This window comes from Xyrauchen texanus, chromosome 31 (assembly GCF_025860055.1).
Source record: "Xyrauchen texanus isolate HMW12.3.18 chromosome 31, RBS_HiC_50CHRs, whole genome shotgun sequence".
Lineage (NCBI taxonomy): Eukaryota > Metazoa > Chordata > Actinopteri > Cypriniformes > Catostomidae > Xyrauchen > Xyrauchen texanus.
In genome coordinates this window covers 32,670,588-32,685,530 of record NC_068306.1, presented here as the reverse complement: position 1 = coordinate 32,685,530, position 14,943 = coordinate 32,670,588, and the positions used below count along the sequence as shown (strand labels likewise).

Sequence of the window (14,943 nt, the reverse complement as noted above, 5' to 3'; positions counted from 1 at the left end):
ACACAGACATTCCGGTACATCAAGGGTAGCTGAGTTGTACTTAAAAGCGACGTCCGATGCAAGAATTTGCTCAAAAGTTATTCATGAATGTCTTTCAGACAGCAAAGCAAAAGGCTTTATAAGATTTGCTCATGCTGTGACTGACTAACAGAACATCTAAAATACTCATTAAATACAGCAATTTGTTTCTCAAGAGAAATGTTTATTGAGATCTAATGTGTACAGAACTCAATCCATAACAAAATATGATAAAGTAGTCTTGATACTGTTAAAATGAAATCTGTTGGCAGCAAAATAAATGTTTCAATGTGCTGCTCAATATATGACAGCCAATTTTGTCTCATCTAATTTCAGTATGGAAGTAATGAATACCTTTCCATCAGTTGTTGCCTTGTCTCTTTTATTAGTGAAAAATAAAACATCAAAATATAATGTCTAATTGTCTTGACAATGCATTGACAATTTTACACATCTGGGTATTTTGTAGATCCATTTGTGATTGTGATTATTTGGCGAAACATACCGTATATGTACTTAAGGGTAATTTGTTTGTTATTGCTGCCTTAACAATTGTTTTGATATTGCTAGTATCTCCTTTTAATTCCTCAGAATCATAGTTCAGGAAGAAGGCCAGGCATAAGATACACTGTTCCAACTGGTTAAAAACCTGTGCATCGGAGATGTAACACCGCCAAGCAAAACAAATGACAATAACAGAGATTATCTCCTCGTATGACAGCGCCAATGTTCATCTTCCCCTGCCATTTTCAGTGTGTCGCCCTGCTGTATGACAAGAATCAATCGCAGGCCAATGGCTCAGACAGATGTATTGATACTGGCGAAGTATGGGTGAAGACAGATGAGTATGTGGCCGGGCGGACAGATCGGGCTCTGTGTTGGAATAGCAGATTGATTTGGGCTTGACGGTCAGCACACAGAGGGTGGGATGCTGTGACAGAGGTGGTGCCCCCATCAGCTGTTGTAGCGAGGGCTTCTGCCATCACAGACGAGCTATAAATGGTGAGGTGATTGTGGCAGTCAGTGGCTCCTGGAGTTCAGACAGAAGCATGAATGATCTGATTTCTTGATGCTTTATTAGTGCCACAGATTATGGTTTCCTCAAGGGAAAGTGTGCTTTATTTGCAGTCTTATAAAAGGATGTGACTGTTATGACATGTTTTGCTAAATGCTATTATGTGGTTCCTTACAAGTTTTGCGGCAGTTTCAATGTGAAATGTCCACTGAGTAGCACTAACAGCAAGTTATATGTTCTCCCAAAGAGATGAGATTTGTGATTGTAATGCTCTATCGAGTTTTAAAGAGACAAAACCTACCACCCTACGCTTAACCCTAATACTCAACTAGCTTTTAAAGTAGAATCGATTTATATAATAAAGAGGGTGTGCTGAATATTTGACCCATATGTTTCATAACATAACTTATACATTGACACCTAGCAGAAATTAGTGTGGTTTATGGTTGTGGTTAATTGTTGCTTTCTACAAATTGCCCAGTTCTTTCAGGCAAGTTAAAAAAAAAGTTACTTCATGCATGCTTGCTGGTCGACTCCACCTAACACAGTTTGCAGACTAGTTCAATAGTTAGTTCTAGATTTGGATTTCAAAAATGTGTATTTAAAATTTACAAATTATATTCATAAATAATATTTTGATTTAGATCTTTTAATAATAGGCCCCCTGTTTAGGTTAAACATTTATCCAGACATTACAACATTGTCCCCATTTACATGTACTTCCTTTTTTGAAAGAGGCATTCTGAAACATCATTAGTGTTGGCTAATTTCTGTAATTAAATTACTTTTTCATTGAAATTTTTTTTTTCTATAATTGAATTAGTTCTGATGTAATTTCATTAAATACTGTGTAGACTATAGAATAATTCTATATACAACAATGGTTAAATTGGTGTAAAATGTAAAAATATATGTTTTGTAATTTAATGCATCCCCCTTAAATTCTTTGGCCAGTTCCTGAATCATTTATTTGGTTTTATATGATTTATTTGAAAGAATTAAAAGAACAATTTCATGTCTATCCTTGTATTTTTCATCTGGTTGAGGCTGATAATGAAATTACTTTTCAGACAGAGTAATTAGTACAGTAATCTAATTACAGTGTAAAATATGTTATTAGTAGTTCGTAATTAATAACTTTTATTTAGAGTAACTTACCCAAAATTGAAAACGCTATTTTCCTTAGACCGTTTAAGGATTTAAAGGAATATTCCAGGTTCAATACAAATTAAGCTCAGTCAACAGCATTTTTGGCATAATGTTGATTACCACATAATTATATTTTGTCCTGCCCCTCCTTTTCTTAAATTTTTTTTCAAATCCTGGTTACAGTGAGGCACTTACAATGTAAGTGAATGGGGCCAATTTTTTTTACCTTAACATACTCACTGTTTCAAAAGTATGGCCACAAGACAAAAACAATATGCATGTTAACATGATTTTAGTGTGATAAAATCACTTGCTAAACTTTTCTGTGTAAAGATTTTGCCAATTTTACAACTTCGTTGCCATGATAATGTAATGTCAACAAACCCTACAACGACTGTAACAATTATGATTTAAAAACTTTACAGGTCAATAATACATGAGTTTTAACAGAAGAATTAATATAAGTACTTTTATAAAATTATAAGCTTCAGATTTCTGTTTAAACCCTCCAGAAATTGGCCTCATTCACTTCCATTGCTAGTACCTCACTGTCACTTCGATTTTTGCTTTTGTTTTTACAAGAAAAGTCCAAATTAATTGTTGTAGTAATCAATATTATGCAAATGCTTTTGATTGAGATTAACTTATTGAACCCAGAATATTCCTTTAATAGAAAGCCGTTTAACACACCTAAGCTATGTCCAGACCGTCAGTCCAAATATTTTTTTTGTGCATATCCGATTGTAATCCGATCATAATTTGCAAGTCTGAACAGCAAAAAATCACATGAAATATGACTTTAAAAATCCATTTAGCTACATTTATATTTATTTTGAAATTCTATTCAAATCACATTTCTGATTTCTGCATAATCTGATATAGCAGATTATGCATTTATTTATGAAGAGAACAGATGAACAACAGAGACACTACACAAAGCAGATGAATGATTTTTCCCCGCAGTGACAGTGGAGGCCACTAAAACACAACATATGAATGCAATATTACAAAAAACAAATACAATTAAAATATAAACGAAACATATATTTAAATTAACTGAACAGAACTCAATCGACAACTCAAAACTTCCTCCAGGTCCACATTGACTTAAATTCCGTACCTGTACGTAACCTGTAAATGCATCAAGGGAGACTAATGCTGAGGCAATTGTCATTAGATTTTGCATTTTTGCCTTGGACAGCGGACTTCTCGTGGCAATTTGGTTCTGGAGGCTGAACCCAGCATCCAGGCGATTTTACGAGTTTGCCATTTAAAAAAGCAGTTTATGTTTAGGTCTAAGCGTTTTCTTGGTGAATTTAAATTAGTTAAATAACTGGGGTCACTGATACTCCTAAACAATAAGGTAATATATAATTAAAAGAAATTATGTGACATTCAATGTCTCTTCACAAATTTTGGACAGTTTTTAAATATTTCTTGTTGCGTAGAACTCTCAAAGACATTATTGGTGAAGCAAAAACGTGTGTGTAAATCACTTTGATGTAAAGTGGCGTCACTTCATAGACTTCAGTGTATTCTGCAGCGCTGACACGAGTCATGAGAAAGACCCTTAATGCGTATAAATATCAGTCACTTTTGCACATTAATCACTGCTCTTCACAATCACAAAAGTGACCGATTATGGTTTCAAAACGGTGAAGTTCTCAGAAAGGTGAGGAGTTTGTATCCCTGAATTTATTATTTAATTTTTCATGCATTTATTTATTTTGTGGAATTTGATTCTGTGGCACAGTGGTTGGGAAACACTTTATTATGGCAAGGGTCTTCAATAGGGGATCTGCGGTGTTAATGCAGGGGGTACACAAATTATTGTTTGATCCACCAAGGGCACTCATAATAATCACTTGCACGTGAGCGAGAGACAGTACCGACACTTCCTATACGCATAGTACGATATACATTATTTAAGGACCTGGTAGTAGTCGTGGAACACAGATGATCACCTCGCACTTTTCCTAACGCTCACACATCCCTGGCGAGAGAGGAGTAAGTATTTTAGCCCATCCACATTCTGAAGCCCCTTGAACCTGCATGCCAAATATTCCTCTTGCAATAATCTTTCCTCATATTCGTGCATTCCGTTTTATTTAGATTTGAACTAAATGGAATGCTGAACATTCTCAACTCAATTTTGTTAAACTTTGTCAATTCAATATTGTAAATGTTTAACGAAATTATCCCATCGCCCATGCTCATTATGAGCTGCTCATAACACAACACTAATCAGGTACAGTGCTGCTGTAGAGGGTTTCATAAGTAAACACATCTGCTTTGCGTTTTTTGTGGTGTGTGGATGTCAGCCTAATGTTTCTTGTATTATTAGTTGCTTTTTGCTTTCAGAACAATAGTCTATACTTAATATATATGTATATGTAATATATGTCTAAATATATAGTTACTGCTGAGATAATCAAGATGCCATAGGCTGCACTGACGGTGACTGTCAAATCAACATAATTACAGATGCATAGAGTCATTTTTTTCCTCATTACAAAGTTTTTCTCCCACAGAAAACCTTATAGAAGTTTATTTTTTTATTCTGAATGGACATGTTCTGTCTGTCTATCTGTTTTATTTTATTTTTTGGAGGGGGTGTGGCACAGTGAATACAAAGGAAATTTAAAAATAGCACTTCATAGCAAAAATGTTGCAGACCTCTGCTATATTTGATTTAATGATTATTTAATGGCTTTGCGATGTAAACATTGTAAAATATTTACATACAATAATATGGTACCATACACGTTTTTATAGGCATAAAATGCAACACTCAATTTTCAGACAATATGCAACGGGAGTCCCTGCTCCATCTCTTTACATACCAAGGGGTCCTTGGCCTGAAAATGGTTGAAGACCCCTGCATTATGGCATAAGTAATGGGCTAAGATCCCAAATCAAGTCAAATATTAAATCATATATATATATATACAGTAAAAGTACATTAACATACCAAATTTTTACCAGTGGCTGACCATATTATCCACCAAGAAGGTTTTAAATGTATGCCATTTGTCAACACTACTATGGTGCATTCTGTTAATTCCGTTTAGACAAGAAAATTGGCCTATAGCTGTTTTGTCAAGTCAGGGCCCATTTTTCAAAACATTAATTATGAGGCCTCGACTCACCGATCAAAGGTCTCTTTTCATACTGAGTGACACAAATGAATTCCAGAGATATCTCTGCCATATAATAAAAAATGCAGTCCCTGTCACTTTGGTTTGGCCTTTACTGAACCAGTGTGTGTGTGCGTGCTAGGTAGTATGCATCCATTGAAGGCTGCAGTATACCAAGTGTCCTCCTTTAAACAAGCCTGGCTTAAATGAGATGACCTTCATAGGACAAACGGAAACGGAACGTATCATGGTTGCAATGACAGCACGGCACTCTTCAACAAGTACGAGCGCTTTGAGTGAGAAGGGAACAAAGTCCATCTGGAAGGGAATGTATGAGGTCAATTTTAGGAGAGATATAATGATATAAAGAGAAAAGAAAATAGATTTTACAGTTGTACTTTTGTAATTTTATTTTTCTCTATGGAAGTAAAAGCCTTTTCTCACATTCTTGTACTTTTATTATGACTTGTCATGAGACTAGGTTGCTTTGAACACCACATCAAGTTAAAAATACAGTTGTTCAACTTTGAAAAAACGCATAACAAGACCTTTGCACACTTCCATCCTATTGCGCTCCAAGCTATTTTTTAAAAACGGAACGCAACCTCGTGGATGGCTCCTTACTTATTTTGTGATGCTTGCTCTTGGTTAAGTGTAGTTTGAAAGCTTAGTAGAGAATTTATGTTCTGGTCAGGGGGCATGATTAAATATGTAAATTATTAGTGTTACTTTTAAAAATTAATTGTACTAAATTAACATGTTGCATTGGTAGCTGTAGTCAATTGTTTTTTTTATTATTTATACTACATTATGTTTGCCTGAAGAGAAAAAGCCTTAGAGGTTTTGACAGACACTTTTGCAACAAAGCACACTTGTTTTATTGCACAATTTGGCCATTTCTGAAGAGGTCTGTATTGCTTGCGTGGGATCAATAGTGTTATTGCGAAGTAGTTTCCTTGCAGAAAATGAACATCTTATATTTTATTGCTGCTTACCGCTGTGTTTGACAATGCACCTTGTGAACTCTGTTGTAATTCACCCTGATTAAGAGATAATTAATAGATTAATAACTAAGTAATCAATAGCTGGCAAAGGGCTGATAATATTATGTTTTGTAATGCTGCAATATAAATATTACTTGAAAGTTTTGTGTATAACTGTTAATAAAATGTAATTAAAAATTGATTGCAGATGAGTTTTATTTATAGTAGATTATTTAGATCTAGAAAAGCTTTTAGAAAAGTTCACATAAAACGTCCTGGTTACTTTTGTAACCTCCATTCTCTGATGGAGGGAACGAGACGTTGTGTCGATGTAGTGACACTTGAGAGCCCTAGACACCTCTGATCTTTGATAAAAGGCCAATAGGAATTGGCAAGTGGTATTTGCATGCCCCTCCCCCGGACATATGGCTAAAAATGGAGGGGACCGCTCATTAGGTTTTGTGCTGAGGAGCTGAGAATAAGGGCCCGGCCATTTCAGCGGGTAGTTCAGCGTTGTGGCAGGAGGGAACATCCTTCAGGGAACGGAGGTTACGAAAGTAACCAGGACGTTCCCTATCTGTCACTCACTCGACGTTGATGATGTAGCGACGTTGATGATGTAGTGACACTAGGGGCCCCTACAAAAACAGCACTACTGGCTGAACTGGGTTACGTGGATTGGCGGTGCGAGATGGGCAGACTGCTGTGTGCCGCATAGCCAGCGCATCGGGCTGGCCCGTAACCTTTCCTGATGCTAGTGTGAGTGTCAAACAGACCTTTGGGGATGAGTCGACTATCCAAAAGGATAGGGACATTCTTGTCCTAGTCGTGTCTGTTTTCCCTCTTTTTTCTTTCTTTTTCTCACAAAAAAAAGAGAATTCGCTAACCGACTGGGATGCCAGTGTCTGCGTTGTGGGGTGTCACTCCCAAAGGGAAGACACCACGGGGTGGTGGGGGGGGTGTACTTTGTTAAGTGGAAATACTTCACATGGTCTTGCCGAGTCCAGTCAGAAGTATGTCATGTGGAGAAGTCCCGTGGTAGGTCCTACCCACCTGAGAGACCGCGCCGTAACCTTCGTTGCCAAAGGACAAGGTCAGTTGCCGAGCACAGCATTTTACTATAGAAATTTTATGCCAGGCACAGTACTTGCATTGGTATGCTTTGTATTTGGGTAGGTTCTCCACATGTGTGGATTTCTGTGGTAACCCCATGTGATGTGTTTTTCCACGGTATTTCCTGTCGGCAAACCCATGTCTTCCCTCGATCAGAGCCTCCTCTGCCCCCAGTCGCTGCGTTTGTAGACCTCCTCCCCTCTTTGGAAGGACCTACCGTGGGGGCCTCTTTCCACATATACATATTCTCCATCGGGCAGGATGTGGTCTCCGTGGTGTCTTTTCCTATTGTGAGAAAGAACACCTTCCCTGACGCGAATACATCTGGACCCAGCTGAATGATTTTACATTTTTGGTGGGAGAAATAGAAGAGAAAATGCCAAAGCGGCTGGCACGGCCTGTTCCCATTGTAAATGCATCCTGACCCCACCCCCCAACACTTTATTTTGTGTATGGGGACCTTACGACGTTTGTGGGACATTGGGAAGGTTAAGTGGGGGCCGAGTGCACTTGCTGTTAAGCACTCGGTGGCCTACCTGCACCTGCACCGGCAGTCCACGTAACACAGTTCAGTTGGTTGTGGTGTTTTGGGTTAAGTGACACAACATCGAGTGAGTGACAGATAGGGACTACAACAACTATTTGTATTTTTTAATTGTTACCTAAGACATTTTTCCTTCAGGAAATATGAAAATTATTATATATACTGTATTTTTATCATCTGATCAGTCACTTTATCAACTGTTATATTTTAAGCCAAGGGCATTTAAGTCCAGAGAATGGGATATTTGTATGCACTCCTATTGTGTTGCACTTTAGGAGATGCTCATATCACACTGTGGATCTATTCATGCCAAATCTGGACTAAATTCTTTATCTTGTTTTTTTTTTTTTTATACCCACAACTGCAAAATTACCTATTATATTACACTTAATTATGACTATGTGGCCCTGACTTTGTGCGTAAACATCCATATAGGCAGCTAATGGGTTTGATCAAGTGCAGCCGCTCTCGCTGTGAATCATTTGAGACACCCTGACTTTCATTTGCATAATTAAATGCAAATGGATTGAGGTTGCATAATTAAAAATCTGACATGGATCAGTGTTGTGAAATAGCGCAGATCGGTGTGCTGGAGAATAACAGACACGGTTCATCAGTGGCAGGCCTCAGAAAACAGCCTGTGTAATTGGCTTAATTTGGAACACTGAATAACACTGTATCTGTCTCTCACTCCTGATAGCAGTGCTTTGTACTTGACATACAAGTGTATAGTATGATAATAAATGCATCCACTCCACAGATTTTCATCAGCACTACATGATGTACAGTGCACAGCCCCAAAAATTATTTGGACATTTAAGCCACACTTACAAATGCCATGTCTAAATGCCATTGCATTACATGACAAAAATCAAACCAAGTTGCATCTGCAAACAAAAGATGCTCGACCTTTTGTCAGAAAAAGGTCAGATTTCTGAGCCATTTTTGCAATGACTTTTAAGCAACTGCTGTCAAGGTGAGTTTGGATGTCAGTTCCCCTCAAGTTTGCACAGGTGTCCTGGCAGAGATATTCTCAAGTGTAGTTCATCACATTAAATATGGAAGTTGTTTGACAACCAGAAAGTGTCCAAATACTTTCCTGGCTCCATTTTGAAGAGCATATCTATTGTTCCCTAGCTGTCATTCACTCAACATTGTGTCGATGTAGTGACACTAGGGGTCACCCTTGGGAGCCCCAACACCTCTAAAATTTGAGAAAAGGCCAAAAAAAATTTGCACTCTCCCGGACATACGGGTATAAAATGAGCCGGCTTGCAACCACTCATTCAGATATGTTCTTCAGAGCCAAGCGGTGTCTATATATTCCACTGCTATTCCATTCACCTCGAAATCAAAGCATTCTAAGCTGTTGGATATATGGCGAATTGCTGCGGGTTCTCCCCCTCTCGAATGGATAAGTGCAGAGAACACACCTGGGTGCTTCGGCAGCTACACTAAAAGAGTATACTTAAAGAGTATTCCTTTAAAAGAGTGAGCACTGATGGAAAGCTTCTTTTTAAAGGTGCCACCCAAGCCGCTCCCTGCCCCGGTCTTTCTGCCTATGGGTATCAGCCCGTGATATGGGTATTAGTACTGGGGGCGATTTGGGGACCTCAATGGGAGCGGTTCTGCCGGGTGAACCCCACAGACCTCCCATTCCCAATTACGCTCATTAGCCCCGGTCAAGTTCTGGGATGAGACAGGCAGCTAATTTTTTAATGAGTTTAATGTCTCTTTTGAGGCTCGAGAGCAGGATGAGCTCTCGATCGCAGCATCGGATAATGGGCTGGTACGATTGGACATGGAGGACTCGGCTGGATTCCCACCTTTGGGTGTGGTCACATAGTCAGAGGCTGATGTGGAGCTGATGGCCATGTTTGCCCTGGCTGCCTCGAGTGTTGGGCTCGAGTGGAACCCTCCACGCTGCCCTGAGCCCTCGCGGCTTGATGACTTGTTTCTGGGCTCAGAGCACCACTCATATTCGAGCCCCGCCCCGGTTCCTTTCTTCCCAGAAGTGCATGAGGAACTCACAAAGTCGTGGCAGGCACCTTTCACTGCCCGGACCCGGCTTCAGTGTTCCTCCGCTCTTACTATCCTCATGTTTGGCAGTCATGGTGTAAACAGAGGATAAGGAAGATGCGGTGCACTAGTGCCAGCAAAATGCCACCACCAGGTGGAATCTCCTGAGACTGACCCGAGAGTGATGCAGGAGCTGCACTTGGTGACCGACATCGCCCTAACGGTGACGAAGATCATGGTGCGGGCTCTCGGGCAGGCGATGTCCACCATGGTGGTCCAGGAGCGCCACGTGTGTATGGGAACCTTACGACGTTTGTGGGACATTGGGAAGGTTAAGTGGGGGCCGAGTGCACTTGCTATTAAGCATGCAGTTGCCTACCTACACCGGCAGTCCACGTAACACGGTTCAGTTGGTTGTGGCATTTTGTATAGGGACCCCTAGTGTCACTAAATCGATACAACGCCGATTGAGTGAACAGATAGGGAACGTCTTGGTTACTGTTGTAACCTCCAGGGAACGAGAAGTTGTGTCACTCTTGCCACAACACTGAACTACCCGCTGAAATTGTCACTCTGTCTCGGCTCCTCAGCACAAACCTTAATGAGTGGTTACAAGCCGGCTCCTTTTATACCCGTATGTCCAGAGGAGTGGTATGCAAATTACACATGCCAATTTCCATTGGCCTTTTCTCAAATATCAGAGGTGTTTGGGGCTCACAACGGTGACCCCTAGTGTCAATACATCGACACAACTTCTCATTCCTTCTATCAGGGAACGGAGGTTACAAAACTAACCAAGACATTTATCATATCAAGCCTCTCAATTTTGCTTAAAAAGTCACTTGCTTTGATATTTTGTTAAGGCAGTGTCATTCATGTATTTTTAGTATGATATAAGAGTCCAAATACTTTTGGTGGCAACTGAATGTGATTATAATATACTCAAGAACTGATAATGAATTTATCCTCGTTCTCCTTTATTTTGTTCTACATTAAATACAGCTCCATAACACCAATATACTGGTGATTATCTGTTGGTTTTATTAGTACTACTCATTGATTAAAGTGTGGCAGGGGTGCTTTGGCATGGTGGTGAAAGCTCAGAGTTGGTAATTGAAATCAACTTTTTTCACACTTTTGCCTTGAGGAAACACATTGTCCCAGTAAATAATATACTATGTATTGCTAAAAGCACCAGCTAGATTAATTCAGTTTCCTGGATATGTTCGGAATGGCAAAGGGATGCAAATGGTTTGGCTTATTAGCAGTACCCCCTACTGGTTGGTATTATAGCTAGGGCTGGACAATAGGATGATGTAATCGGATATCAACGATGTCTTACATTGATCCCAATGCCGATTCCGAACAGACATTATCGACAATATCAGGAAATGGCAAAACCATGGATCCTGGATGTCTCCAAATATATTAAACAGTGGACAGGGTTTGAAACTAGCACCCACCACCCGCCAAATAAAACAAAACTGAATCCAGTTCACGAGCTCCTTGTCCAAATGTATTTCATGCATGTGTAATTTTGCCCATCTACCCACAACAGACGTCTTGGAGTGACGCATGACAAGAAACGCTGTGAGTCATGAAGACACGCACTTGAAGAAACACACTTTATTATATTTTTAAGAACAGACAATGCTTGTGTCTGATTCGCTGTTTGCTCAGAGGCATGCAACACATACCTGTCTTGGAACACACGCAAGTCTGTGTGCAGTGCGAGTTATTATGTCATTTAACTACATCATTCTTCAGACAAAAAGCATCTTTCTTCACTTGTGGCCATTTAACATTAGCGGTATTTTCTGCAGATCACACTGTGAATTTGGCAACAGGAAGTAAATAGTTTTACACCTGAAATTCGTCTGTGATTACCAAAATTTGAACAACTGCCCCCAATGGCCGAAGCTGGAAGTGTTGTTGAGGTGAAATGTCCACTGAGTAGCGCCAAAAGCAAGTTGTATTTTTAGTTTTAATTGATTAAATACAATAAACAAGAATGCAGATTTTATTAACCCTACTCCCTAACCCGAATCCCAACACTAAACCGAAACATCAGTGGAGTAAAAATTTTATTTTAGAGGGAAAATTCAACCTCCGAATCACACTCTACATTATGTTTATGTAAACGTGATTACTTTCTGATTTGAGACCATTGCTTTCCCAACTCGTTATCAGTAGTGCCACAGGTTAAGGTGAACACATTTAAATTGATTAAAAAAATGTCTGATGGTGGATGGCATTTGTCAGTAATTTTGCAGAATGAGGTTGATTATACTATTATTACTTATACTATTTTTGAACTATTTATACTGTGTGTGCATGATATGCAAATATTCTGTATGCATGGAATAGCCAGATGACATAATACAACTGCAAAAATGAGCAGTATGCTGTTCAACCAGAGTAAATTGTGTAGGATACAATGTAACACAATGCACTCTTGACCTTCCATTTCCAGAGTGAGGAAAGTGATGGTAATATCAACTGTTGTTAATGACAGTTCTTCTCCAACTTTCTTTCCTCTGCTAGGAGTTTGAATTTGTTAGGCAGTGTGCAGTGAACCTTTTCTCCTTTCCTCTTCTTTCTAAGAAAATAATATATATATTTAAAAGAGAGAATGACTGAAAGCCAGGGCAAACGATGCATGTTCCCCTGTTCTCGCTCTATAGCCGAAGAGGACACGCAACAGTTTTGCTCTGTTTGTTTAGGGGAAGAGCACGCTGCTCTCGCGTTGCAGCAGGACAGGTGCAAGCACTGCGATTTGCTTTCTGACAATTGCTTCGCGCTCGCCTCGCTCGCTTCCGAGAGTCAGCATCCACACTTAGTTCGTGGGGCTCTCGCATGGATTTGGCTGAGGAGCAAGAGACGGGTTTGTCCCTTTCTCTCGCTCTCTCTCCAAACTCAGCTGGTCCTTCACATAATCTTGAAGCGCGTTCCGACGCCTCTTCGGTTCATGAGGGGGACCTCGATTCTCTTTCCGTCCACGATAAAAAATCAGCAGAGGGATTGCTCGATGTGGTTACTCGTGCGGTTGCCAGACGCCAGTTGGACTGGCCACGCCAAAAATAGACTCCCAAACCCTCCAAATTAGGGGATAAATATTTATCTAGCAAAAATAGACTCCCAAACCCTCCAAATTAGGGGATAGATATTTATCTATGGAAGGGAACGCCTCATCAGTCCCTTCCCTTCTTTGATAACCTCCATGAAGAGCTTTCTCGCTCATGGAGAAACCCCTATTCTTCCCGTGTTCACCTACCCTCGACGTCATTATATTCGACTATCGTGAGGGAGACTAGTCAGGATCAAGGGAAAAATGAAGGCAGCAATAGACATCTTTGATAAAAACCTGCTCCAGAGCGCTCTGGACCTCAGACTGGGGTGAAGGTTTATCTTACAACAGGACAACGACCCTAAGCACACAGCCAAGATAACAAAGGTGTGGCTACGGGACAACTCTGTGAATTTCCTTGAATGGCCCAGCCAGAGCACGGACTTCAACATGATTGAACATCTCTGGAGAGATCTGAAAATGGCTGTGCACCGACGCTCCCCATCCAACCTGATGGAGCTTGAGAGGTCCTGCAAGAATGGGAGAAACTGCCCAAAAATAGCTGTGCCAAGCTTGTAGCGTCATACACTTGAGACTTGAGGCTGTAATTGGTCCCAAAGGTGCTTCAACAAAGTATTAAGCAAAGGCTGTGAATATTTATGTACATTTATGTTGTCACATATATAAAATAATGAATTTAATCAATTTTGGAATAAGTGGTGGTGGCGTAGTGGAGTGGTGGTGGCGTAGTGGCTAAAGCATAGGGCTGTTAATCAGAAGGTCACAGTTTCTAACCCTATGGCCACCACCATTGTGTCCTTGAGCAAGGCACTTAACTCCAGGTTGTTCCGGGGGGATTGTCCCTGTAATAAGTGCTCTGTAAGTCGCTTTGGATAAAAGTGTCTGTCAAATGCATAAATGTAAATGTACATAACAAAATGTGGAAAAAGTGAAGGGCAGTAAATACTTTCCAGATGCACTGTACAATATAAAAAAAGGGTATAGTAGGGGTCTGTTTGTGATCACATAGGGTACAACTACAGTAGTTGTTTCCTCACTGGGTTATAGTTACACCTCAAGGTACTAATATGTACAATTTAGGGATAGATAAGGTACCAATACATTTATGACTGACATGTTAGTAACTGACATGTTTCTGCCCCAGTGACAAGCTGTTGTATTCCTGAAGGTACAATTTGTAAACGTGAAAAACAGTCTGTTCTCTTCTCTGTTTCAGGTGGAACTTCCCACTGGTCATCTCCACCTTGCGACTGCTGCTGCAAGGGTCACAAAGGTGAAGGGGAAGGTGAGAGTGGAACCTCCTTTAATGAACTCTCCACCTCCAGCTCAGAGAGCCATTCAGAGGCCAGCTCGCCACAAGGTACAGTCATCCGCGGGCCAGTCAGCCGGCAGTCCCACGTGCAGACGTTGGATCGACCCCCCAAGAAAGGCCCTGTTCAGCAACTTCTGCAGCAGCAACAGTCTGAGCAGCGTCGCAAGAGTGATCTTCTCCGAACCCTTACCACAAGCTCAAGAGATACCAGCACCTGCAAGAAGCGACCAGCGAAAGAAAAGTTGACTGTGGAAGAGGAGCTAGAAAAGTGTATCCAGGACTTCCGCAAGATAAAGATTCCTGATCACTTTCCAGAGCGCAAGTACATGTGGCAGGCCGACCTCCTACGCAAATATCGTCTTTGAGGAACAAAAATCTGGAGAACTTCTAAATAATTTTTAAAGCTAAAGCTACAATGTTGTATGTGTTCTTCACTGCTATTTTTACTACTAGTAGTACTACACACCACACTACTGCCTCTGACTTTACTTTGGCCCTGTCCCAAATGGTGCACTTGATGTGGACTTGAACTGCAGCAGGGAAAGCCAACCCTGCTCTTGGACAC

The 14,943-nt window shown here is 40.4% G+C and overlaps 1 protein-coding gene across 1 annotated transcript in view; it reads left to right on the top strand.

Moving 5' to 3' along the window:
* Positions 1-14,743, top strand: part of LOC127625423 (BTB/POZ domain-containing protein KCTD16-like) — a 149,848-nt gene extending 135,105 nt beyond the window's left edge. The window contains exon 2 of the mRNA XM_052100716.1: positions 14,283-14,743. Within this exon, the coding sequence (XP_051956676.1) occupies positions 14,283-14,743 (461 nt within the window). The remainder of the gene's footprint in view (positions 1-14,282) is intronic.
* Positions 14,744-14,943: the final 200 nt, after the last annotated feature.